Genomic DNA, 23,471 nt, shown 5'->3' on the forward strand with positions numbered 1-23,471 from the left:
AGGGAAAGTGCAGGAGCAAAATGTGTTGTGCTTGGGAAAGCAGGAAAAATGTCACGGGGAGCTGAGCGTAGCTCAAGAGAAGCTGTCCATCTGAAATGCCACCTGGAATTCACACCCGCAATAACTGCTGTGGATATAAAAATTAATAGGAGGGATTTCATAGTATTAGAAAAATTTATTTTTATAAATCATGTGTCTATCACCCAAGTGTTGACGCATGCATGCAATTCAAACATCAGGCTTACAATAAAAGGCTCACTGAATAACTTAACAAGGACAATTCCCCCATTTTCTCTATAATTTGGAGTGGAAGGAGGAGGGGGGCAGTGGGTAGAGCATGCAGTTACTGGGTCAATTAATCAACCTGAAAACTGTGACACAAACTCTGACGCCTAACCTATGTCTAAAAATACACAAATGTATACGAATTTGTTTTAAACTGTCAATGCCTATATTTAGGACCTTCCCAGCAAGGCTATAATGAGACTGTGTTTGAGGGTTTCAGTCATAGCAGACTCTACCATTAATCTGAAGTTAGTTAAATTAACAGCATTTAGTACTGACTTGTCAATCTCACTGCTCCAGGAAATTGCACCTTGAGGCTACTAATATTGCCAATTTTTCCACTGGAGTGTATGCCCGCATGCGTGTGTGTGCGTGTGTGTGTGTGTACTCTCTTTCTCCAGAACCTCCACATTTATACGCCATCATTGCTTCCCTACGTCCACAGCACTTACAGTATCATTTATTCTGGCCTCCCTTAGCCTTCCCGGGGGGATTCTGCATAGTGTAGCTGCTCAGTGAAAGAGTTTTTTAGCTTTATATTTATTTGTTTATTTTTCTGTCATGGCTCATGACTGAGGCTTTAAAAAAAAATGTGTGACAGTATTTAGAGTACATGATTGACTGCTACAGCAACATTCATTAACCATGACAAATCTGCAGCAAAACACAGTGCTGAGTGTTCTAAACAGCGACTTTAAAAAGAAAGAAGAAAGAAAAAGAAAAAAAGACTCAACTAATTTTTCATTGACCTCATCTGTAAATAAATTGAGACTGATGGTGCGCAGGGGCAATAATAAATTAGTATTCATTTCCTGTAATTAATGCAAACATGCCTATGAACACAGAGAATATGAATATATAACCACCTAATTTCCATTTCAAAATACACCTAACAAATTTTCACTTGAATTATCTTCATAATATTTTCCCTCTTCATTGAAAGAATGAAATGGTTGGATTTCTTAGCCATCCGCCAGGGGGAAATATTGTTTTGGTCACAGGGAGTGTGACATATTTCAGCAACAGATTGGCAGACCTTGATTCTGATTTGCTTCATGATCTATGAGATTCTCTACAGCAATTCCCATACTGAGGCTATCTGCTCTTTTATGTCTAAGAAAAAGAGACTGCTCTGAAGTGACCAGGTGACCACCTTGGCAAGTCCTCACTAAGAGCCAAGAACAGATCACAAGAAGCAACCCCATAGCTTAGCCCAAGAACAGGAAACGATCTATCACTGGCATGAACATTCAGTCACACAAGGCTGGGTTGTGTAAACAGTATGATGTACATCAAATGATAATCATGCATCAGGTACAATAGAAATACAAAGCTCTATCGCCTCTCTGGACAAGAAAAGATTGTATAGCATACCCTCTTGTCATCTCTGGAGGCACTCCTATGATCAAACCACAGTCAAAGACATAATTGGGAGTAAACATTTGGTGTATCAGTTAAGAAGCTGCTTAGCCAGTATCCCATATTGCAGTGACTGGTTCATCTCACAGCTACTCCACTTCAACCCCAGCTTCCTGTTAATCCATACCCTGGGAGGCAGCAGATGATGACTCAAAATATTTAGCCACACAATGGGAGACCCAGATTGGGTTCCAGGATCTTGGCTTAAGCCTGGCCCCAGCCCTAGCAATTCCAAGCATTTGGAGAGTTAACCAGTAGATGGAAGATCTCTGACTCCCTGTGTTTGTGTATATCAGTCTCTCTGTCTTCCCCTCCCTGCCTTTCAAATAAAATTAAATTTTTGAAAAGATAAAAATTGATCAAAGATCAATATATGATTCCACCCAAGTCATCCAGCCATTAGAAATCACTAGTTCAATTGCAGCAACAATAGTGGTATGCTTTGTTGGCAATAAGTAAATGGGTTAAAAAAATTATGTGTAGAAGACACATATGTAAAAAAATTGCTATATTTTGGAAAGAATGTGACAAGAGCAGAAAGTTTAAATCTGGTTCTACTAAGCCAAAATAAATAAGTAACTTTAGTAGAATATGACTTGCTTAATGGATAACTCTTCTGAGGGTCTCTCTGGCCCTATAGAGAAAGTTTGCCCTTAAGTGTTTGTTCCTGCAGAAGTCTTGGAAACAAATGTGTGTAATGGAGATGTGAAGTGGTCTTCTTGGATACTCTGTGGTAGAGTTCTAATCTGCTATGTTAAGCCATTAATTGGGTGCTTGGGAAAAGAGGGCAAAGGGAACATCTTAATTTGATGAATTTATCACTTAATCTGATGGTAAATGTCACTCATTAGGCCTTATCATAATAAGATAGCTCCCAATAAATGCAGGAATTCCTTTTCCCAGGAATTTTTAAAAACCTAGAATAGACTCTGCCAAACATTATTTCCCCAGAAAAGAAAAAACAGTCATCCCGTCTCATTTCTTTCCACCTAGTTGTCAGCCTGGAGAGCCGAGCAATGCATCTCAATACACTAGTCCAGGAAGCCCAGGAGAGAGTGAGTGAACTGTCTGCTCAGGTGGAGAATGAAGGGTTCACTCTGGACAACACAGAGAAGGAGAAACAGCTGAAAGCTTGGGAGTGGAAGTATCGGCTTTACAGACGTATGAAAACAGGCTTCGAACATGCCCGTGAGTATTAGCGGAGGACTTCGACATTTAACTAGACTGAACTTTGGTTTGAGACAGCCAGACCTTCTTTCCTGATTTTTATTCCAACTCTACAGGGTCATGGATGGTCGTTGTCAGCCTATTTGGAGCAAGAGCTCTGGGCGGCTGTAAAAGGGTCTTTGTCTTACTTGATTTCCTGGCTCCTGATAGGTTCATTGACCACAGCCATGAGGCCTCAGTGTGTCTGGCCTCCCTCCACCATGTCGCACTCATCTAGCACTTTCCACCCGCTACGCCCTAATGCCTAATGACCTGGATGGTCTGGTGGCCTAAGTGGCTATATTTTGGGATGTGGGAGGTGGAAAAATATTTGTTTGCCTATTTGTCTAGTTTCTGCTTCAAGCTCAAGTTTAAGTTGTTTTCAACTCTCTACTGCATTTTTTTATATAGAGCAATAAACTGAACTTCAGTTAATACAGGCCACAGAGAAAGACAGTCCATCAACCCATGAATTATGCTTTTGTCTACACTTCAATTCTCTACCAGTTCTTTTTGTTAAAGGGTTTCTTTCTGAATCATACTCATTAGCATTGAAAGTACTGCTATGTGCAGCCCCTGTTATAAAAATAAAATGTAAAATCCAAACACTTGTGATATATTAAATATCATTCTAGACAATTTATTTAAACAACCAAAAATTAGACTTGAAATTTTAAATATAAGGGAAATGTTGGTTCATTCACTTGGAAATTCTCTACCTTGGCAGCAAAAACCTTAGTTGTGATATAGACAAGGACCAATTGCAGTAAAAATTTTGTTGTAGTACTGTGTATTAAGTACCAAATCTAGGCCTAACCCTTTCTTGAAGCAAATTACTAAAGATACATTAATGAAAGGTTCTTTCAACATCAAGAACCTTCAGCTATGCTGATATGTGGAATTTTTAAAAGATATTTAGCAATTGCTTTTCATAAATGGTTTTATGATTATGCCTCACTTAGGACAGATTAACACTAGAAATAGACCTATTTTTATGCTTGATGCTATTTTTTATAATTTTCTAAATTATAAAACACCTTCAGGGTGTTAAGGAGTATCTAAAACCATCTTCAATCCTTTAAAACCTGAGGCTAGGGGGCCTGACATCTGTCCATGCATTTTTTTCTCAGAACACACTGCCTGATATAATGGGAGCTGTCGAAGAGTAAGGTAAGTTAGAACTGTATACTGGACAGAGCCCAAGTTAGACAGCTGAAGCCACAGGCTCTTGGCTGTGTTTCTTCTCTGTGTTCCTTAACAAGGAGCCTGACCTCCTCTGTGGGCTACAGTTACCTTATCCAAAAGTGGGGGTGCTATTACTATCTACCCAATAGGGCTGCAAGGATTCCACAGAGATGATTTATATAGAAATACTTTCTGAAATGTAAGGGCCTCTGTTGTATAGGAGCCTGCTGTCACTTATTGCCCTTCCCTTTACTGATCTATTGCAGTCACATATGGGGATGGTAAGGTTCCTGGGGAGGGTTTCACTGGTATCATTTATCCCTTCAGAAAATGTTCTAATGCTTAGATAAGAACACAATGGCATCATCATCATCAACAACAACAAAAGAAAACCCCACGGGACTTCTAATGAAACTGTTTAGGGTTCTTCTGAAAAAGCAGGAACACTCTTTGAAAAGGATTTGATATGTTATGATCCCTGTTTCTCTTTTGTCCCAGGAGCCCCTGAGGTGCCCACCAATGCCTGCCTCATGGTAACCAGCAGCACATCCCTCACTGTCACCTTCCAAGAGCCTCTTAGCATTAATGCAGCTGTTGTGACCAGGTACAAAGGTACTGCACTCCAGATATTTTTCATTACTCCTTCTTAAGAATCTGTCACTAAGGAATCAACTGTGCATGTTGTGTTGTTTTTTCTTTTTCTGGATAACAGGGCTGTTTTTATCCTGCTTTTGGAGTTGAAATATTTTCATGAGTACTCATTTGAAGGAGCAGTCAAGTGACTGAGAGTAAGTCACAGAAAGAATAAGACACAGAAAAGATTGAGTTGTTGTAGCAAATGACTTGATGTTCCACTCATGTTTGTAGAGAGACTGTTCTGTGCGTAGGGTTGGGAACAGGCCTGAATAGGATACAGTGAGGAATCAGACTTGATAAAAGGATCTGACAGACTTGGTCAAACATGCTAATAGGGGACATATAAGTTAATAACTATAAACCAAGATTAACAACAAAATGAACCAAAAAGATAAAGTTTGCCAGTGGTCAGAAAGAACAAAGAAACTGTAAAATGATAGAGTCAGGAAAGGTCTTGGAATGGAGAAACTATTTGGTGGTATTTGGGCTTTGCTGTGAAGGATGGCTAGGATATGGACTAGAGGGAATTGGAAAGTAGATTCCAAATGGAGAGGATGGCAAGCATAGGTATAAAAAACAAGACAATGTTGAGATCAGTAGAGGATAACTTACAGAGAGAATGAGAAGTAGCCTGGTTCCACAGGAAGACAGGGTGCATGTAAGATTTGAGAATGGAATGAGGACCAGCAAGTAGAGTGGGGCTTGAAATCAAGGCTAGGAATTTTGGACTTTGATGAAATTCTGCAGGGTCACTGAGTGGTGGGGGACAAGATCAGAGGTGGACTTAAAAGACTGGAGTAGCAATAGTGTGTATGATGTAATAGAAGAGATATGGACTTAGAATAAGAACAAGAATGAGGAAGTCATTTGAGAGAGAGGTCATGACAGCCTGACTTGGCCATGGTGGTAGTCCTGGCAAAGAAGAGGGACAGCCCAGAGGAGAAAAGGATTTCAGAGGTATTATTAACAGCCAGTGCATACACATTATGTGCCAGGCACAGTTTAAAGCTTATATATGTATTAAATCTTTTTAATTCTCACAACTACCTTATGAGTTGAGCACTTTTTAGATTCCCACTTGGCAGATGAACAACCAGAGGCAAAACCATCAGAGTTTGCCTGAAAGCTCACAGCAGGGCCATAGTAACCACGTTATGTTGACTCTTGAATATGGGGGATGAAAAAGAAATCTATTTTCCTAATTCAAAGGAATATACAGAAACACCCTGACCATCCTGAAACTTGACAAAGTTCTCCATGCATAGTCCAAAGTACCAAATCACAGAGTAGACAAAGTATGGAGTCACTACTGCCCCCTCTACCTGCAACAATGCCTAGAGAGTCAGGTGCCTTTCTTCCCCCTTCCCAGGGCTTGTCTCCAGGAACACCTCTTATATCCCTGCAACTATTACTCTGCACATATCCTGTAGCTTTCTAGGATACTTGGAATTTTCCAGATAACTCCACTCTGCTCATAATAAGAGAGTATTGAGTTGTTATCACTGAGATTTCCATATCAGTCTAAGAGAAGGCAGCCTTAGGGTAGATAGACAGCAGAGAAAGGAAGCCATAATGGATGGCCTTGTACGTCATCCTGTGAATCAGTGCTGATACTTTCTCTTGCCCATATCCTCTGGAATTCAGGCAAGTTTTTGCAGTGTTTGCAAAGTGTTTGCAGGCAATGTTAATCATGGATATTAGCCTTTCTTTATACCTCTCTCCAACCAGGATTTTGATGAAGGGTTCCATCAATAGTGCCCAACTTGACATTTCCTTCTTCCATGTAATTAGTGAGCTAACAGAATCCAATTTAGCCAGACTGTCAGCTATTTAATACTTGATCATAATGCCAGCAAGTTCCATCAGCATTCACATATTAACACTTCTCATCTCAGGAGACTTGTGTTTGGATGAGGCTGACACAAAATGTCACAACTGGGTTCTGTTAGTGACTAGAGAGGATTAAGCACTATAAGTAGAATTATCTGTTGCATTATGGAGTAGGCTTCCTTGTGTTCATTTATAAGGTCCTAATTGAGTCCTTAACCTGACCATACTTAAGGGTTATTTAAAACACCTGACAGCCTCCTGCACCCAAAGAGACAGCAACAGCATTTATAATTCAGAGATTGAAGTAATTATTTAATTATGGAAAAATTGCAAAATTACCCTGAGACAAGGCTAATTTTTTTTTTCTTTGAAAAAAAAAAAAAGAAGAAGAAGAAACAATTGAAGGCTCCACAGAATGAAATGGCAATTATCTAATTGATTAGAGGAAAAGCTTAACCCTGCAGGATTTAGAGTTTGGCAAAAACATCTCATACTACTCTCCAGAATTTCTGGGTGCAGCAAAACCTCAAGCCTAGTTTGACAACTGAATGTTTTCCCCCTTCATGCTTAAACCAGTGTGTATTTAAAAGAAAATCCTAACCCTTCTATTTTTTGCTCATTTGCACTTACCAAAGTGTTGATAAGAATGTATTGATATACAGGAATATTTTTAAGACCACCTCTGTATAAGCCTTCCTCAGGCGCAGGGGACCATGCATGAGGCTAGATGTCATCTCAACTCAGAGATTAAATGAATCTATTTCAGCTTAAAGTCCAGGAAATCAGTTTTCAATGAGACCCACTAGATCTTTCTGCCTGCATTTCTTCTGAGTGCAGAAAAGTAGGGTTCAGGGAGATATTATCTGTTTCTAGGTGTTTCTTCCTTAGATTCAAAGAGCCTTGGTCTCATCTCATCAATTTTCATGGCTTACAGAGAAAACTAGAATTATTTCAGATGCTTTGATGCTTTGGACAATTAACAAAAGTTGGCTCTGCATTTCTTTCTTCACTCCCTTGAGTAACCTATTTAATCCTATTTTAAGATTACATGTTATTTCTCTCAGGTCCAAAGCAGAAAACATTTTCAAAAGTGATTTTGCTGCTCTTTTGAGAGTTGGGTGCTGGATAGGAAGGCATCCTACAACAGGTACAATAGAGTATCTGGCTTCCATTCAGGGGATAAAATGTTTTCTACTGTTTTTCCTTTTTGAAGTAGTCACAACTTTGGGGTTTGCTAATTACAAGATGCTGTGGGGCATGTGGGTGGTACCCTTGCTCTCCATGGCGCTCTTCCCCAGCTCTCTTTCCACCTGTCCCCATAGAAAATTAGAAACCACCACCCTGATTCTTCCCTATATTGGCCTATAACACCAAATTGCTTGACCATTCTTCACTGGATCACATTTATTTAAATGAAAAAGTATTTCTCCTTACAGAGATTGCCAGTGCTTGCAGAAACCAAGTCAGTGCTCTCCCAACCATCACCTCCAGTCTCTTTTACAGAAAAAAAAGAGGAAGACAAAGAATTCAAGAGAGAATTCCAGGGGCATTCCAGCATCTAAATTGGAAAGTCCACCATTTTCAAATCTAAACCAGCAGGGTCATTTATAGTGAATTTGATATATCTACTTGATAATAATGTGATGACCTCGGCTATCTTTTCACAAGACAAGAAAATGCTGGCTCCTCAGGGAAAGCATGAGTTCACCTTGGTCAGGATTTACCTTGTAGTTGGAAGGATGTTTTCTACTAGGAAACTGCATTGCATTAAAGAGTCTATTTCCCAAGCTTAATTAATCACAAAACTAATATAACAATATATGTGAAGTAGCTTAGCTTGAAGTGATAAAATTCCATGAAGCAGAAAAATTTGTAACATGCTATCTGAGGCAGAAGAGGATAGGGAGATGATGCCAAATGTTTGCAGATAACAGCAATTAGGAGAGGCAAAAGGGTTTTATCCAGAGAACATGACACCAAAGAGAATAATACTTTTTGTGTGCAGGTGAAAACATGGAAGTCAGTTGAGCTTCTGGATGTATGATGAGGGAAAACAGCAGGTGCAGTAAGTGTGAGAGAATGGTTTAAGTGGAAGGCAACACATCCCATGCAAGAATCATTTCTTCTAAGCTACAGAAGCTTTTGCATATTAGATTATCCTATTTTCCTCTACAAATTTCCAAGTAGTTGAGATACAGACAGATTATTTTCTAACCATCTTGTAAACAATTTTAAAAACTCTTTGCAGTAATACACACTGTAAAGACTAGCTTTTGTGGAGCTGGCATTGTGGCACAGCATGTTAAGTCCCTGAGATGCTTGGGATGACCACATCCCACGTCAGAGTATTTGTTTAAAGTCTTGGCTACTGTGTTTCTGATCCAGCTTCCTGCTAATGAACCTGGGAGACAGCAGATGTTGGCTCAAGTACTTGGGTTTCTTATTTTTAGACTTTTTAAAAAGATTTATTTATTTATTTATTTGAAAGGCAGCATTACAGAGAGGCAGAGGCAGAGAGAGAGGTCTTCCATCTGCTGGTTCACTTCCAAGATGGCTGCAATGGCTGGAGCTGCGCCAATCCCAAGCCAGGAGCCTGGAGCTTCTTCCAGGTCTTCCACATGGGTGCAAGGGCCCAATCACATAGGTCATCTTTCACTGCTTTCCCAGGCCACATCAGAGAGCTGGATGGGAAGTGAAGCAGCCAGGACTTGAACCAGTGCCCATGTGGGATGCTGGCACTGCAGGCGGTGGCTTTACCCACTACACCATAGAACTGTCTCAGTACTTAGGTTTATGCCACCACATGGGAGACCTGGATGGAGTTCCTGGCTCCTGGCTTCAGACTGGCCCAGTACTAGCCATTATGGCCTTTTGGGGAGTGAACCAGTAGATAGAAGATCTCTGTCTCTCACCATCAATTTCATTCTGCTTTTCAAATAAATGAGTAAATCTTAAAAAAAAAAAAAAAAAAAGGATCACCTCAGTGAATTTTCAGCATTTTAGAAAAATTTCAACCCACAAACAATATAGCACATAATTATATAAAAGAAAAAGTCATTCCTTCAATCTTGCATCTTTGAAATCCATGCATAGACTTTTTCAAAATGTGCAGTTCCATGAACTTTTTGAGGATTCCTTTATATGCTTGGATTCACAACTTTTTGCACCAAAATAAATTCATCTTTTAATTCCATGTCCACAAACATTTTGACTATCTTCATATATGTATACAATAATATACCACATAACAATATTTCTGTCAATGACAGGCTACACATAAAATAGGGGGTTCCAAAGATCTTATTGTCTATTGATGTCATAGCTTTGTTTATGATATCTAGTGATGCCATTAGTTTGTGTAGGTATACTCTGTGTGTACTCTATGATGTTTGCACAATGACAAAATTGCTCAACGATGCATTTCTTTAAAAAAAAAAAAGTGTTTGTTTGAAAGGGAGAGAGAGACATTTTCCATCTGCTGGTTCTCTCCCCAGATGGCCACAGGTCTAGGCCAGGCCAAAGCCAGGAGCCAAGGACTCATCCAGGTCTCCCACATATAGCCATCACTTGCTGCTTCCCAGGTGTATTAGCAGAAAGCTGGATTGAAAGTGAAATAGCTGTGGCTCAAGCTGGCATTCCCATATGGGATGCAGGCATCCCATGGGGTGGCCTAACTCCTCTGTGCCACAACATACTCCTGAAGCCAACACATTTTTCATGATATATCCTAGTTGTTATATGATACATGACTACAAATACAATGATGTTTTGTATACCTTAATATAAATATTGTAACACTAAGCTTAATTCTATAACTGAATTTTTTCTCAACTCAGTGATATTTTTGCAGTTCATAATAAGTCATCTATATTTTTCTATGTCAGTGTGTTGGGTTGCACAATATTTCCATTTCATAGAGATATAATTATGTTCCTACTGATGAATATGTTTAATATTTTTCTATTTTACCACATTATAACCCTCATGTATTCCTCTATTTTGCCTGCTAGAATTTTTTTTATCTAGAATGGTGAACTAGAAGTAGAAGGTCAATACATTCACATACACTGTCTTATTAATCTGTATACACATGTGCTAGTACTATACAGTAACTTTACAGGATACTGTAACAATTGGTGGGACAATCTTTTTCAAAATGTCTTTGTTATTCATACACATTTACTCTTCCAAATAAATTATATAACTAGCTTGTCAAGTTCAATTTTTAAAAACTTACTGGACTTGCATCATATTAATTTGAGGAGCCTTCACAAAATTTAGCATGCCTTCCTAATTAATCAATTTGAATTTCATGTATGCAGGACAATTTCATGATTTTTCCATATAATCTTCTATAGTTCCCGACAGATTTCTTGCTAAGTATATTTTATAGTTTTGAATGAATGAACTCTCTTCTCAAGAATTATGTTAAGAACATCAAAAATATGAACTATATCCTTTAGGAAATTTTAAACATCTTACTTAGAGCTAACCACTGAATCAGTTGTTTATGTAGCATACATGATATTTGAAAAGAATGTGTAAACTCCTTTGAGTTTAAAGTGGGTGTTGTCTAAGTACTCTATTTTTTTTCCTAAAGTAATTGTTTTATTAATCTTTGGTCTCTGAAAGAAGCTGCTTTATTTGTCTTGCCTGTATTTGTTTGCCTCAGATTCTGGTTTGTTAGTATCTAACATTGCTTTCTATGTTTCCTTTTGCTTGTCTTATCTCTATTTTCATCCTTTTGGCATTTAAAATTTAAGAGACTTCAAGATGTTCATGGAAAATAGAATTAAAAATAAGTTTATGTTGGTGTAAAATTTTTTGAAATCCATGCATACAAGGGGTTTTCAAAGCATTCATGGAAAATATCTATTATGAAAAAAATTCTCATTGATTTCCAAAGTTTTGCACCAATATAAAGTTATATTTTAGTTTCATTTTTCCATGAACCATTTGTAGAACCCTCTTACACTTGTCTCTTATATATACTCATTTAACTCTTTTATCAAAACTAACATAAAAATGGGATTTAAAAAAAATTGCAAGTAAATGTTGATAATGAAAAACACAGCCATCCTTTGTTCTGTGCTTCCCACCCTCTTCTCCTGGGAGTGCACCACTTTTAACTTCTTTAGTTTTAGTAGTTACTTCTGTAATTAATATGCCTACATGACTATTACTGCCTTATCAATAGGAGGTCTTATCTATACAACTATAACTATGAAAAAAGAATTTAACTCTTTCATAATACACATTCATCTATACTCTCTTATTATCAATAATTTTACATATGAATGTATAAGTTTTTGATATTACAAGGTCAAACACTATGCTGATTAAATTTTCTTTCCTATATATTTTCCTCAATTCTCTAATTACTTTTTCCTCTTTTTTACATCACTTGTGATTATATTTTCTATTCTTTTTGAATGATCCTTCAGGGTAGTACCTATGTTCTTTCCCAGAGAACTCTCTGCTCCTGTTCTACTACATAATTATAACTCACTGGGTTTGCCATCCAGGCAATGCAGATTAAAGCCACAATGAAATATTAGGACATTCTTATCACAATGGGGGAAACATGTTTAAATAGTGACAACACCAAATGTTGGCAAGGTTCAGAGAAACTAGATCTGTCATACATTACTGGTGGAAATGGAAAATGGTATAGTCGCTCTGGATAATAGTTTAATAATTTCTTAAACAATTAAGTTCAATTACTTTATATTCTACCCCTTGCACTACTGAGCACTTATCCTAATAAATAAAAGCTATTTCATATAAAAACTTACACAAAAATTTTAAAGCAGCTTTTATAGCCAAGAACTAGAAATCATGTAGATATCTTTTTTTTTTTTAATTTATTTGACAGGTAGAGCTATAGACAGTGAGAGAGAGAGAGACAGACAGACAGATAGACAGAGAGAAAGGTCTTCCTTCCGTTGATTCACTCCCCAAAAGGCCTCAATGGCCGACACTACACTGATCCAAAGCCAGGAGCCAGGTGCCTCCTCCTAGTCTCCTATCCAGGTGCAGGGTCCAAGCACTTGGGCCATCCTCCACTGCCTTCCCCAGGCCGCAGCAAAGAGCTGGACTGGAAGAGGAGCAACCGAGACTAGAACCTGGGGCCCATATGGGATGCCAGCACCGCAGGTGGAGGATTAACCAAGTGAGCCACAGCGCAAGCCCCACGTAGATATCTTTCAATTGGTGAATGGTTAAGCAAACTATGGTGTAGTCAGACCATGGACTACTACTGAGTAACCAAATGAAACAATTTATACATACAACAACGTGGGTGAATCTTCAGAGAATTACTCTAAATCAAAAGCCAATCCCAAAAGGCTACATATTATATGAGCCCACTGATACAACACTCTTGAAATGAACTAATAGACATAAAGAACAGACTTGTGGTTACCAGGAGGGGAATGAACATGGTTCCCTTGCTTGTTTTCTATAGCTAACAGATGTGTTTTAAAATACCTTGTTTACTTTTTAAAGCATTTGGAGAGAAAAAAGTAGGTACACATGTTTTTTTGCCATATTCATTCAATCCCCAAGTCACTTTTTACCCACACTGTATGACCTAATACTAATATTAGCTTAAGCCAACATACCTGTGAAAGCATATCTGCTATTTCAAAAATTATCTAATTTACTTAAAGACAAACATGTAACTGGGTTTTTATATCAGTTATTGAAGGATTATTCCCAACAATGATTTCTTCTTCTTTCTTTTATATTGGGAAGAATCATAGACCTATAAGGTAATGAAGAAATTTTTAGAATATGTGAGTCTTTTCCTAAGGTATAAGTTCCTAGAAGGCAGGAATCTTGCCTTTTTCATTTCATTTCCTTATCTGCTATATTCCACAGGACTTTTCCATATGATGACCCCTATGCTTGGAACACTGCCCTTCCCACTCCCTTGCTCACTAAGTGTTCGGGTCACTACCGAAAGTCATTCCGTAAGATAATCATTTTTTAATTATTCACTATAAATCCTGCCCTATACATAATACCATAACTTATAAATATTATAAATTCTATCATGCCCTTCACTTTTTCTTCAAAGTAATGTTTACAGCTTGCAAACATCTACTTATTTATGGTGATCTATTTTTAAATTTCAACAGATTTCTTTATTATAGAATTTCTTACAGTCTTTCATATCCAATATACCTAATATTTCCCCAGTTTTAATTTGGTAAGTGCTAGATGTTTCATGGGGGGAAAAATGTCTCATGATATCCTGAGACTATTTAGACCAGAAATTCTTAACTGAAGATGCATGTTAGAGCCACTGGGATTCATACCAGATCACCTTCCAAGACTGATAAAATCACAGTCTTTGCAGGGTTGTGATGTAAGCATAGGAGGTTTTTCAAGAGCTGCTAGGTGATTCTGATGTACAGCTAAGTTGAGACTCTATGAGCATGTTCTTAATGTCTGTCCCTCCCTCCAGACTATAAGCCTCACGTGCATGAGGCAGCCTCTGAATCTCCCAAGGTCTAGCAAAGTGTCTAGTTCCTAATGCAAACTAATCATTGAGTTCAGTCTTTCATCTTCTGTTCTACCTCCACATTTCCCTGAGAGGAAGTCTTCCAGCCTGAGACCCTGAGAGGAAGACTTCCAGACCCTGCACATAAGAGATGCACCTGCTCAGTAGGGCAGATTTTTCCATTCTGTAATAGAAGTTGCTAACTCTATGGTTCAGGTCCTCCATTTTAAAACCATGTTGGCTGAATCATGGACAAAAGCAGTGTATCAGACACAGCAAATATACTATAAGAACTTGTATTCTTCCCCAAACATTGAGTATGATATGAAAAATTTAATGACCAACCAAAGATAAGTAAACAGCAGTTAAATCTCCCCTGGCAGACTGTGGAGCTGAGCATGACAAATGAGAAGCCTTCCCTTCCCCCCAGCCAACCCCAGCCCCAACTCTGGACTGAGCACATTGCATCACTTACCCCCTGGGAGTCTGGCCCTTGCTGTGCCCAGGTGCCTCAGGAATGGGGGAGTTCTCAGTGGCCACAGAGGCCGGTCCACCCTCAGAACAGACAGTAACTAAGTGACTCAAGCACAGCTCTGTCTACCACTATTCTGCTGCACCCACAGCTGGCACTGCAGTTGACAGGCCACTTTCTAGTCTACCTTCTCCCCACAGACTTTCTCTTGCATCCTTTCTGGCCAGAACCCTTTGCAGTATTATAGTTTGTCAATAGCCCGCGACTGCTTTCTAGAATTTCTCTCCAGGAGAAAGTGTGTTTTTCTAAGAAATAGGTGTTCTAGCCTGAAGCCTAATTTCATATGAGAGCTCAAAAATGAAACAAAAATAATCACCCTAAGTCTAGGAGCCGAGGGGCCACTTCACTCCCTGAAGAGTGCTTCCTTTCAGGAGACAGGAGGTAGGGGGTGGTCCCCAGTGTTGTTTTAATAAAAATTTTCCAAATTATAAAAATATTTTAGGCTCCTTATATCACCAAGTCGCAGCAGAAAACAGAACTCACCCTGAGCTGGAATTTTGAAGACATTTTAAGGAAGGGATTATCTGCACAGTGAATGGACCAGGGACATTGGGAAGCTGCTGTCATCCTATGCTGGAAGGGAGGGGGGTAGAAACTAGAGTTTGAGAGCCCCTGTTAGTAGCTGTTGTATGAAACAACACAACCACGGCCAGACTGATGTCACTCTAAACACAGCCAGAGCCCATAGGCAAAGGAATCAAGGGGCTGCAGTACATAGGGGTCAGACTTGGGAAACACGCAGTAGCAGAGACAGAAAAAAGCTTTGGATAAAGACTGAAAATTGGGGGCTGGAGCCCATGGCATAGTAGGTTAAGCCTCTGCCTATGGTGCCAGAATCCCACATGGACACCAGTTTGTGTCCCGGCTGCTCCTCTTCAGATCCAGCTCTCTGTGAATGGCCTGGGAAAGCAATGAAAGATGCACCCCCGCCCCCCACACCCATGTGGAAGACCCAGCAGAAACTCCTGGCTCCTGGCTTGGGATCAGCCCAGCTCCATCCATCCATTGTAGCCATTTGGGGAGTGAACCAGCAGATGGAAGATCTCTCTCTCTGTCTCTCCATCTGTCTGTCTGTAACTCTGCCTCTCAAATAAATAAATAAATCTTAAAAAAAAAAAAGATTTACGGAGGACACCGGGAAAAATCAGTATAATAATTAAACTGAAAAGAGCAAAGAATTTAACAGAAAAAAAAAACCTTAGTATTATATCCCAAAGAAATCTACCCCTTGAAGGAACTCCCAAGATACAGATTATTTTGTTTGTTTTGTTTTGTTGGAAACACAAAGAGATAGAGACAGAAAGATAGACAGTGATTTTGTATTCACTGGTTCACTCTCCCAAATACCCACAACAGCCAGGGGTAGGCCAGACTGAAGCCAGGAGCCTAGAACTCCATCCCAGTGTCCCACATGAATGGCAGGGACCCAAATACTTGAGCCATCATCTGCTGCTTCCCAGGATTAACACTAACAGGAAGCTGGAACTGAAACCAGAGCTAGGACTTGAAACCAAGCATTCTAACAGGGGATGCAGGAGTCTCAGGCAGCATCTTAATCACTGCACCAACACCTTCCCTGACTTCCAGTATGTCTTGATGTATTTTTAACAAAGATTTCATATTTAAGAATAACATTAAAAATTATCAATCCTATACAATGTGCCAGGCATTGGGCCACAGCTTTCTAAGCATTACTTTTTCTAAGCCTTGCATAGTCCTAAGGTACTGTTATTAAACCCTCCTCATGAATAGGGAGGCTGATGCAAAGATGGGAACTGTCTGTAGGTACAGGAGCCAGTAAATGCTAGAGCAAGTTTAACCCAAGCATTGCTCTCACAGCCTGGACTCAATGATTACATGACTCCACCAGCCATGAGCATACTCCCACGCTAGGACGTTTGCTTTGAAGCATTGTTTTCATCTGTCCATGTTACAGGGAATGTATATCAGTGTTTTTTATTCTTTCTTATAGTTGTTGGATGTTCAATCTGATCCCAATTATTTTTTCACTATTAATAATGCTGCTGCCATAAACATCTATGTATTCAGAGTTTTCCCAGCATCTTTGAGTATTTCTTTAAAGGGAAGTTTCTGATAGTTTTTCTCCCATCTGGATTTTTCTATAGTTTCAAGTCCTATAACTGCAAATAGCTCAATGAAGACATGAGAAATAATATGAAAACTCTCCTAATCTACCACTCCATTCCACCCCAAAGGAAAAAAAAAAGAAAAGGGAAAAATAAAACTGAGAAAGTTAAATATAATTTTATAAAACTGTAAACTTAATTTTATACTTTCATTCTACATGAGTCAAGGAGCTCAAAGTTTAACCAGAACTGGCATCTGAATAGGGAAAGACCTAATAGAAGACTCTACCTAACCCCACTACCCACATGTTAAATGGAGCACATCCATGAACACTGGGTGCAGGACACACAGGAAGTGCTGGCTACAAATGCCCCAAATCTGAATAAATAGGTTGTAGCTCTTTAAATTACTCGTTTCCACTTCTGATGAAATATGTGCTGAGGATTACACTGATGGATAGAAACAATTCATGAAGAGAACAAACCGTTTACTGCCAAAGAAGAGTTGTCCATTGAAAAAGGAAAGATTTAAGCAGTTTTACAATGTGTTTTAAATCCTAAAACTGGGCACTTGCTTTAAGGAAGTTCAACTGATTCTTCAGTATATTAATTGATGAAGCACTCAAGGACAATCGGGTGAACTATTGCCAGGCATCATTGGCAAGTGTCCATCAAAATCTTAATTTGTTCTATACAGTGTGCTGACCACAGCAGTGGTATACACTAACTCAAAAAGGACATGATCTCACAGGGAGCCTGTGAGCCACAAAGCATGGTGTCACTGCAGGCCTTAGACTCCACAGTCGAAACTACATCTTCCTGTTATATTCCTGCAGGAGACTAAGTTATTCTCACAGTCCTTTTCCTACGCTGTAATTCCATCTGTATGCACGTGTTCATTATTTAATGTCTGTTTCTCTCTCCAAACGGTATTGCCCATGTCCATGTTCAGTTCACTAACCCCATACACAGCACATTGCCTGGCACATGGTACATGATTATTTGTTGGATGACTGAATAAAGGAATGAATGAATCCACATCTCTCATTTCTGACTCTGAAAATGCCTATAAACGTGGAGATTTGTTTCTCCTATTTTCTTCCTTCTCTTCATCATTAAACCAAGCGACAAGAGCTGTCTCTGTGTTCTGACTCCTTAATAACCGTATGATGTTAGCTACAGAGGTCACAACTTCTCTGAGTTTTGGCTTCCATGCTTAGAAAGCAAGTAGGTTAATCTAGGATTCCTCAAGCCACTTTATTTGGTGATTTCATGATTTAGTTCCTTTCTGAATCCAAAAGTTAGATAAAGCTGATGACCCTGTATAGACTTAAAATTCAATAGCACAGAGTTCATCTATGGGGATGAACAAGCTCTCTGATAAATACCCAGGGAGTATCTGAGATACTGAGTAGTGTAGCCATGAATTGGCCAAGACACACAACTAAGAATCAAGAAGTAGCACTGCCCACTTACTAGCTTTGTAGCCTTGGCAAACATCTCATCCTCTCAGAACTTCAGTTTCCTTCTATATAAAATGAGGACAGTCATCCCTATTTGCGATGCCGCTTATGATGTAATGAGACATGGAAGTGAAAATGCTTTGCAAATTGCAATGTGCCATTTAAAATTAAGATAATGTTATCATTATTATAACTAGATTAATATCAAGGTCATGGTATTATCATATTAAAGTTAAAATAATTAATGAATGTAATGCTCATACTTACTAGACCCATGTACTAGAAGGGAAGATCCACAGCTGTCCTAAATACAGGAAGTTTGGAGTAAGATAAAAGTTCTATCACATATCAGTGGGAAAAATATGCACAATTCAACAAGAAGTTTCCTGGATTGCCATGTTAAAATTAAAATTAACTTAGATGCATGTCTCACCACTTACTCCAGGATTCAGTATAAAGGGACCAAAGACTTCAACGTAAAAATAAAATCATGAAAGTTCCAGAAAAAAATGGGATAAATCTTTTATAAATGAAATAGGAAAGGTCTTTATAACTGTGATTCAAAATCTAGAATGAACTCAACCTCACTTTTTAAAAATCCTTCATCGAAAACACCTATAATCAAAGAAGAAGAAAAAAGAAAAATTAGGGGGCTGTTTTTTAGCCTGGTGGTTAAGAGGCAGTGGTGATGGCTCAAGTAATTGAGTTCCTGCCACCCACATAGGAGATATGGATTAAGTTCCTGGCTCCCAGCTTCTGCCCCAGCCATTACAGGTATTTGGGGAATTAACCATCAGATGGGAACTCTCTCTGTCTCTCACACTAAATCTTACTCTTACATAACTCTTGAGATCTATAAAAAAAAAATAAATAAAACAAGTAAAGGAGAATTCACAAAGAAAGAAACACAGTGGCTCTTAAGAATATAAAAAGGTGTTTGAGTTCTCTTTTTAGGAAAGAAACGCAATATAAACTAACCCTAGATATCACGTTCACCTTTCAGAATCTAAAAAAATTCATAAGTTCAATATACAATGTATAGATTAGGCACTAGGAAATAATCTTACACAATACTGGTGGAAACATAAATTTTTATGATGCTCATGAGGGCAGTTTTATAGATGCTATCAAAATTACAAATGCAAATAACCTTTGGCCCTGGAATTCTAATTATTGGAATTTATTCTACAGATATACAAAAAGACATATGCACAAGAACAGTCTATATGAACAAGAATATGAACTGCATTGCATGCAGTTTATAAGAGTAAAATACAGATTATCTTTCGATGAAAAACTAGGTAATTATCATACACATCCACACCGAGAAAATATTAAAAAGAGCCCGGGAGGGTAGTGGAGGATGGCCCAAGTTCTTGGGCCCTGCACCTGCCTGGGAGACCAGGAGAAGCACCTGGCTCCTGGCTTCAGATCAGTGTGGTGCGCTGGCATCAGTGCGCCGGCTGCAGTGGCCATTGGAGAGTGAACCAACGGTAAAGGAAGACCTTTCTCTCTGTCTCTCTCTCACTGTCCACTCTGCCTATCAAAAAAAAAATAATATGGAATGTCATTATATATTGATGTGGACTTCCTAGGAGTGCCAGATCAAGACCCAGCTGCTATGCTTCCAATCCAGCTCCCTGTTCATGCACCCATGTGAGAGACTCTAAGCAACTCTGGGCTCCTGGCTTTGACCTGGCCCAGCCCTGGCTGTTGTGGACATTTGGGGAGTGAACCAGCAGATGGAAGATATTCTCTCCCATCCTCTCCCATCCTCTCCCATCCTCTCTCTCTTTCTCTCTCTCCCCCCCTCCCTCTTCCCTCCCTCCCTTCTCCTCCCTCTCTCCCTCTCCTCTGCATTTCAAATTAAAAAAATCTTTAAAAAGAAAGTTTGGAAGAGTATATACAATATGCTGTCTCTAGTATAAAATCAGGAGGAGGCCAGATTTGCAATCATATTTGTTTGAATATGCAGGCACACCCTAGAAAGTCATATAAGACATAAGGAACAGCAGATACTGAGGTGGCAGGACAAATTGGAGAACTAGGAAGATGACAGTGAATTAAAGAGCATATATCTCTGTGTATTTATTCCTTTTGGTTTTTAAACCATGTGGATCTATTCAAAATGTTAAATTAGTGAGAGAATCAAAACAAAATTCATGGGGTACAGAGGAAACAGTGAGGTGAGAGAGGAAACAGCATCAGAAAGGCAATTATCATCGAAGAAGTCTTTAAGGATAAGCATAGGAATAGTCCAAAAGGCAAGGTCAAGTAGAGGCTACTTCTTTGTTATAGAACCCAAAGTAGAAATGTTTAAGAATCCACCTGAAATAAGAGGGAAAGAGAACACAATTTTCTGGAAATGTCCACAAAATTTTACCTGCACTGACAAACAGGAGAAAACAATGCAGTAAGCCAAAGTGGGCAAATTACCTCAAATCTTTCAGGAACCAAAAAAAATAAGAAACCTACCTGTTGCTATCATTTCTGTACTACAGGAGGTGAATTTCAGGGAACAGGCTCCTGTACTAAATTAAATAATAAATTTCTCCAAAGGAATCTTTCGTAGTGCTTATTTAAGCTATCAAGAAAGTGAAGAGTCTTAAATGACAAGAGTGTTTACATATTTAATTTTTGTGTAACATTAGAAGCATAAAAGCCCTCTCTTTAAGATGGGGAATACGTGACACATGCAGTTAATTTCCACATTAAATTATTGAATGAAAAATACACACATTATCCATTGCAACTCCAGGATTAGGTCAGGTCAAATTTTATTGCTTTTGGCCAAGGACTTTTCTAAGACTTGCAAGATTAAGAGCAGGTACAGTGTGATCTTTCGCATAAGTTATAGAGTTAGAACGAGGTTCTGAGTGGGAAAATACTTAGCATTTCATAGGTAATTTTGTGAAAGTCATCATGAGACTAGCACAACATCATGTTGACTTAACTGGAACTTTATAAGATCACTTTAGCTCTGGTTTCTGAAACTGCCAAGGTTCATGTATCCACCTGACAATAAATAACCTACTTTTTCTAGACCGATCTGTAATGGATGCTAATTTGAATTGGCTCCAAGAACGTTCTGGCAAGGGACCAGAAAAATATGGCACAGGGCAAAAAGGAGGAGTAAACATAGATGATTCTGTAGCTCAGGGGTTCCAAAAATAAACATATTATGACCTAAAGGTGTCTAATAGCTCTGCCTTCAAACCTGAATGTGAGAATGGAACTCAGAAAGGATTTAATCATTCTATCAGAATAAACAAAAATTGAATCTCATAGAAAACAGCCCATTAAACAGGGCATTGTGAATAAAGTGCTATCCTTCACACTGGTTTGTGAGGGAAACATAGTGGAAGAAGCAACAATAATACTAGGCAATATTTGTTGTGCTCTCATTATGTGCCATACCAAATGTTTTATATGTATTATCTCATTTAAGCAAATCAACAATCTTAAGATCTTTTCTCATCTTCATTTTGTAGCTGGAGAAATGGACGTTCAAAAATGTAAAGAAGTTACCCAACTCTAAGACATAGAAAGTTATGAAGCCAGAATACATATTCCTTCAATGAGCATGCTCATAATATCACATTAGACCTCCATCAGTGTTCACTCAGGCTTTCAGTGCATTCAGGCTTGGAGTGTTCTGTTATGGGTCAGGACTTACTTGTATGTATCTGCTTAGGGTTTCTTTAAGATTTATTTATTTATTTGAAAGGCAGAATTATAGAGAGGCACAGAGAGAGAGAGAGACAGAGACAGAGAAAGAGAGACAGAGTCAGTCTTCCATCTGCTGGTTCATTCCCCAAATGACTGCAATGACCAGAGCAGGGCCAGTCCGAAGCCAGAAGCTTCTTACGTGTCTCCCATACGAGTGCAGGGGCCCAAGGACTTGGGCCATCCCTCTACTGCTTTCCCAAGCCCAGGCAAGAGCAGAGATCTGGATCAAAAGTGAAGTGGAGCAACTGGGAATTCAACAGGTACCCATATGGGATGTCAGCACTGCAGGTGGCAGCTTTACCCACAATCTGGTCACTGGTTTCTCTCTTAAACATAGGCTTGAATTAAGGGGGATCTAACCACTCCCAATTCAGCACTTCCAAAGTAGTAGAGGATTAAAAATAAAATAGTAAACTGTTTAGAATGCAATAACAAAGAATTTGGGGCTATATTAACTGTAGATTATTTCAACTCTATACTTCCGTATCAGGAATAAATTAGACTGGAATAAACTTAAATCAGGTTTCAACAAAGTTTCTAGATGTGATCACTGACTGCAAAGATTGCAACTTTTTTCCACAGGACATTTTAGAAGCACATTTTCTTCCGCATAAATAGTTAAATATTTAAATTCCTTATAACAGGTAATCAGCTAACACAGCCTAATATTCTGAATTCTCTCTGAAAATTATCAAAGATACTTATAAGAATTTTATCTGTGTTTGTAAGAGTTTATCTTCCTCACAAACTGCATATAACTGGTAGATATTGTGAAAAAGAGGAGAGAATCTGAGATATTAAGTTCGATTACTGGATTAACAGTAGCTTTTATTTATGTAACCTATTCAAAATTATTTCTGCCAGGTAAAAAAAAAAAATAGAGAACTATGATGTAGTCTGTCTTCCTAGTTACAAAGGTCACCAGCTCCTGAAAGGTCAAAATAGATTCTATGGAGATGGTTAAATTGATAATAAAACAAAGTTTCTCATCGCCCTTTAGACTGGGTTTGTCTAAGGAATTAAAAATGACTAATAGTTGGGAGGAAATCGTGAGATCATGTTACTTAGAAACACAAAATAATAAATGCTTTTAAGATTTTTTTTAAGTCTGCATCTTCAAAATACACTTCTCCACCTATGAGATTCCAAAGAAGCAGCTGATTGCAATAATCTTAAAATCCATCCAGGAACAACTTGTACTTACAGAAAGATGGAGTAAGTGAATTGTTCCCTGTTCCTCCTGCTAAATACAACTACAGACACAGAAAACTGCAGATAAACAAGCAGAAGATGACTTTGAAAGGGAAAGAAAACAAGGAAGAACAGCAAGGGACCTCAGGACCCATGAACAACACAAAGATAACTTTCTGGACGTGAAGCTGAAGAGCAACTCTTAATATCTTGTTTACTTAAAAGCTTGCGCCTGGGGCCGGCATTCTGGCAGAGCAGGAAAAGCTGCTGCCTGCAAAGCCGGCATGCCACATGGGTGCTGATTCAAGTCCCAGCCTTAACATTTCTGATCCAGCTCCCTGTTGGTGGCCTGGGAAAGGCAGTGGAAGATGGCCCAAGTGACTGGGACCCTGCCACCCACG

General features: G+C 38.8%; 1 protein-coding gene across 1 annotated transcript in view; it reads left to right on the plus strand.

The window, feature by feature from the left end:
- The window catches only part of ANKFN1 (ankyrin repeat and fibronectin type III domain containing 1), a 522,795-nt gene that overhangs the window by 382,298 nt on the left and 117,026 nt on the right, over positions 1-23,471 (plus strand). The window contains exons 7-8 of the mRNA XM_051825489.2: positions 2,698-2,892; positions 4,594-4,707. Of these exons, the coding sequence (XP_051681449.2) occupies positions 2,698-2,892; positions 4,594-4,707 (309 nt within the window). The remainder of the gene's footprint in view (positions 1-2,697; positions 2,893-4,593; positions 4,708-23,471) is intronic.

This window comes from Oryctolagus cuniculus, chromosome 17, assembly GCF_964237555.1.
Source record: "Oryctolagus cuniculus chromosome 17, mOryCun1.1, whole genome shotgun sequence".
NCBI classification, from domain to species: domain Eukaryota; kingdom Metazoa; phylum Chordata; class Mammalia; order Lagomorpha; family Leporidae; genus Oryctolagus; species Oryctolagus cuniculus.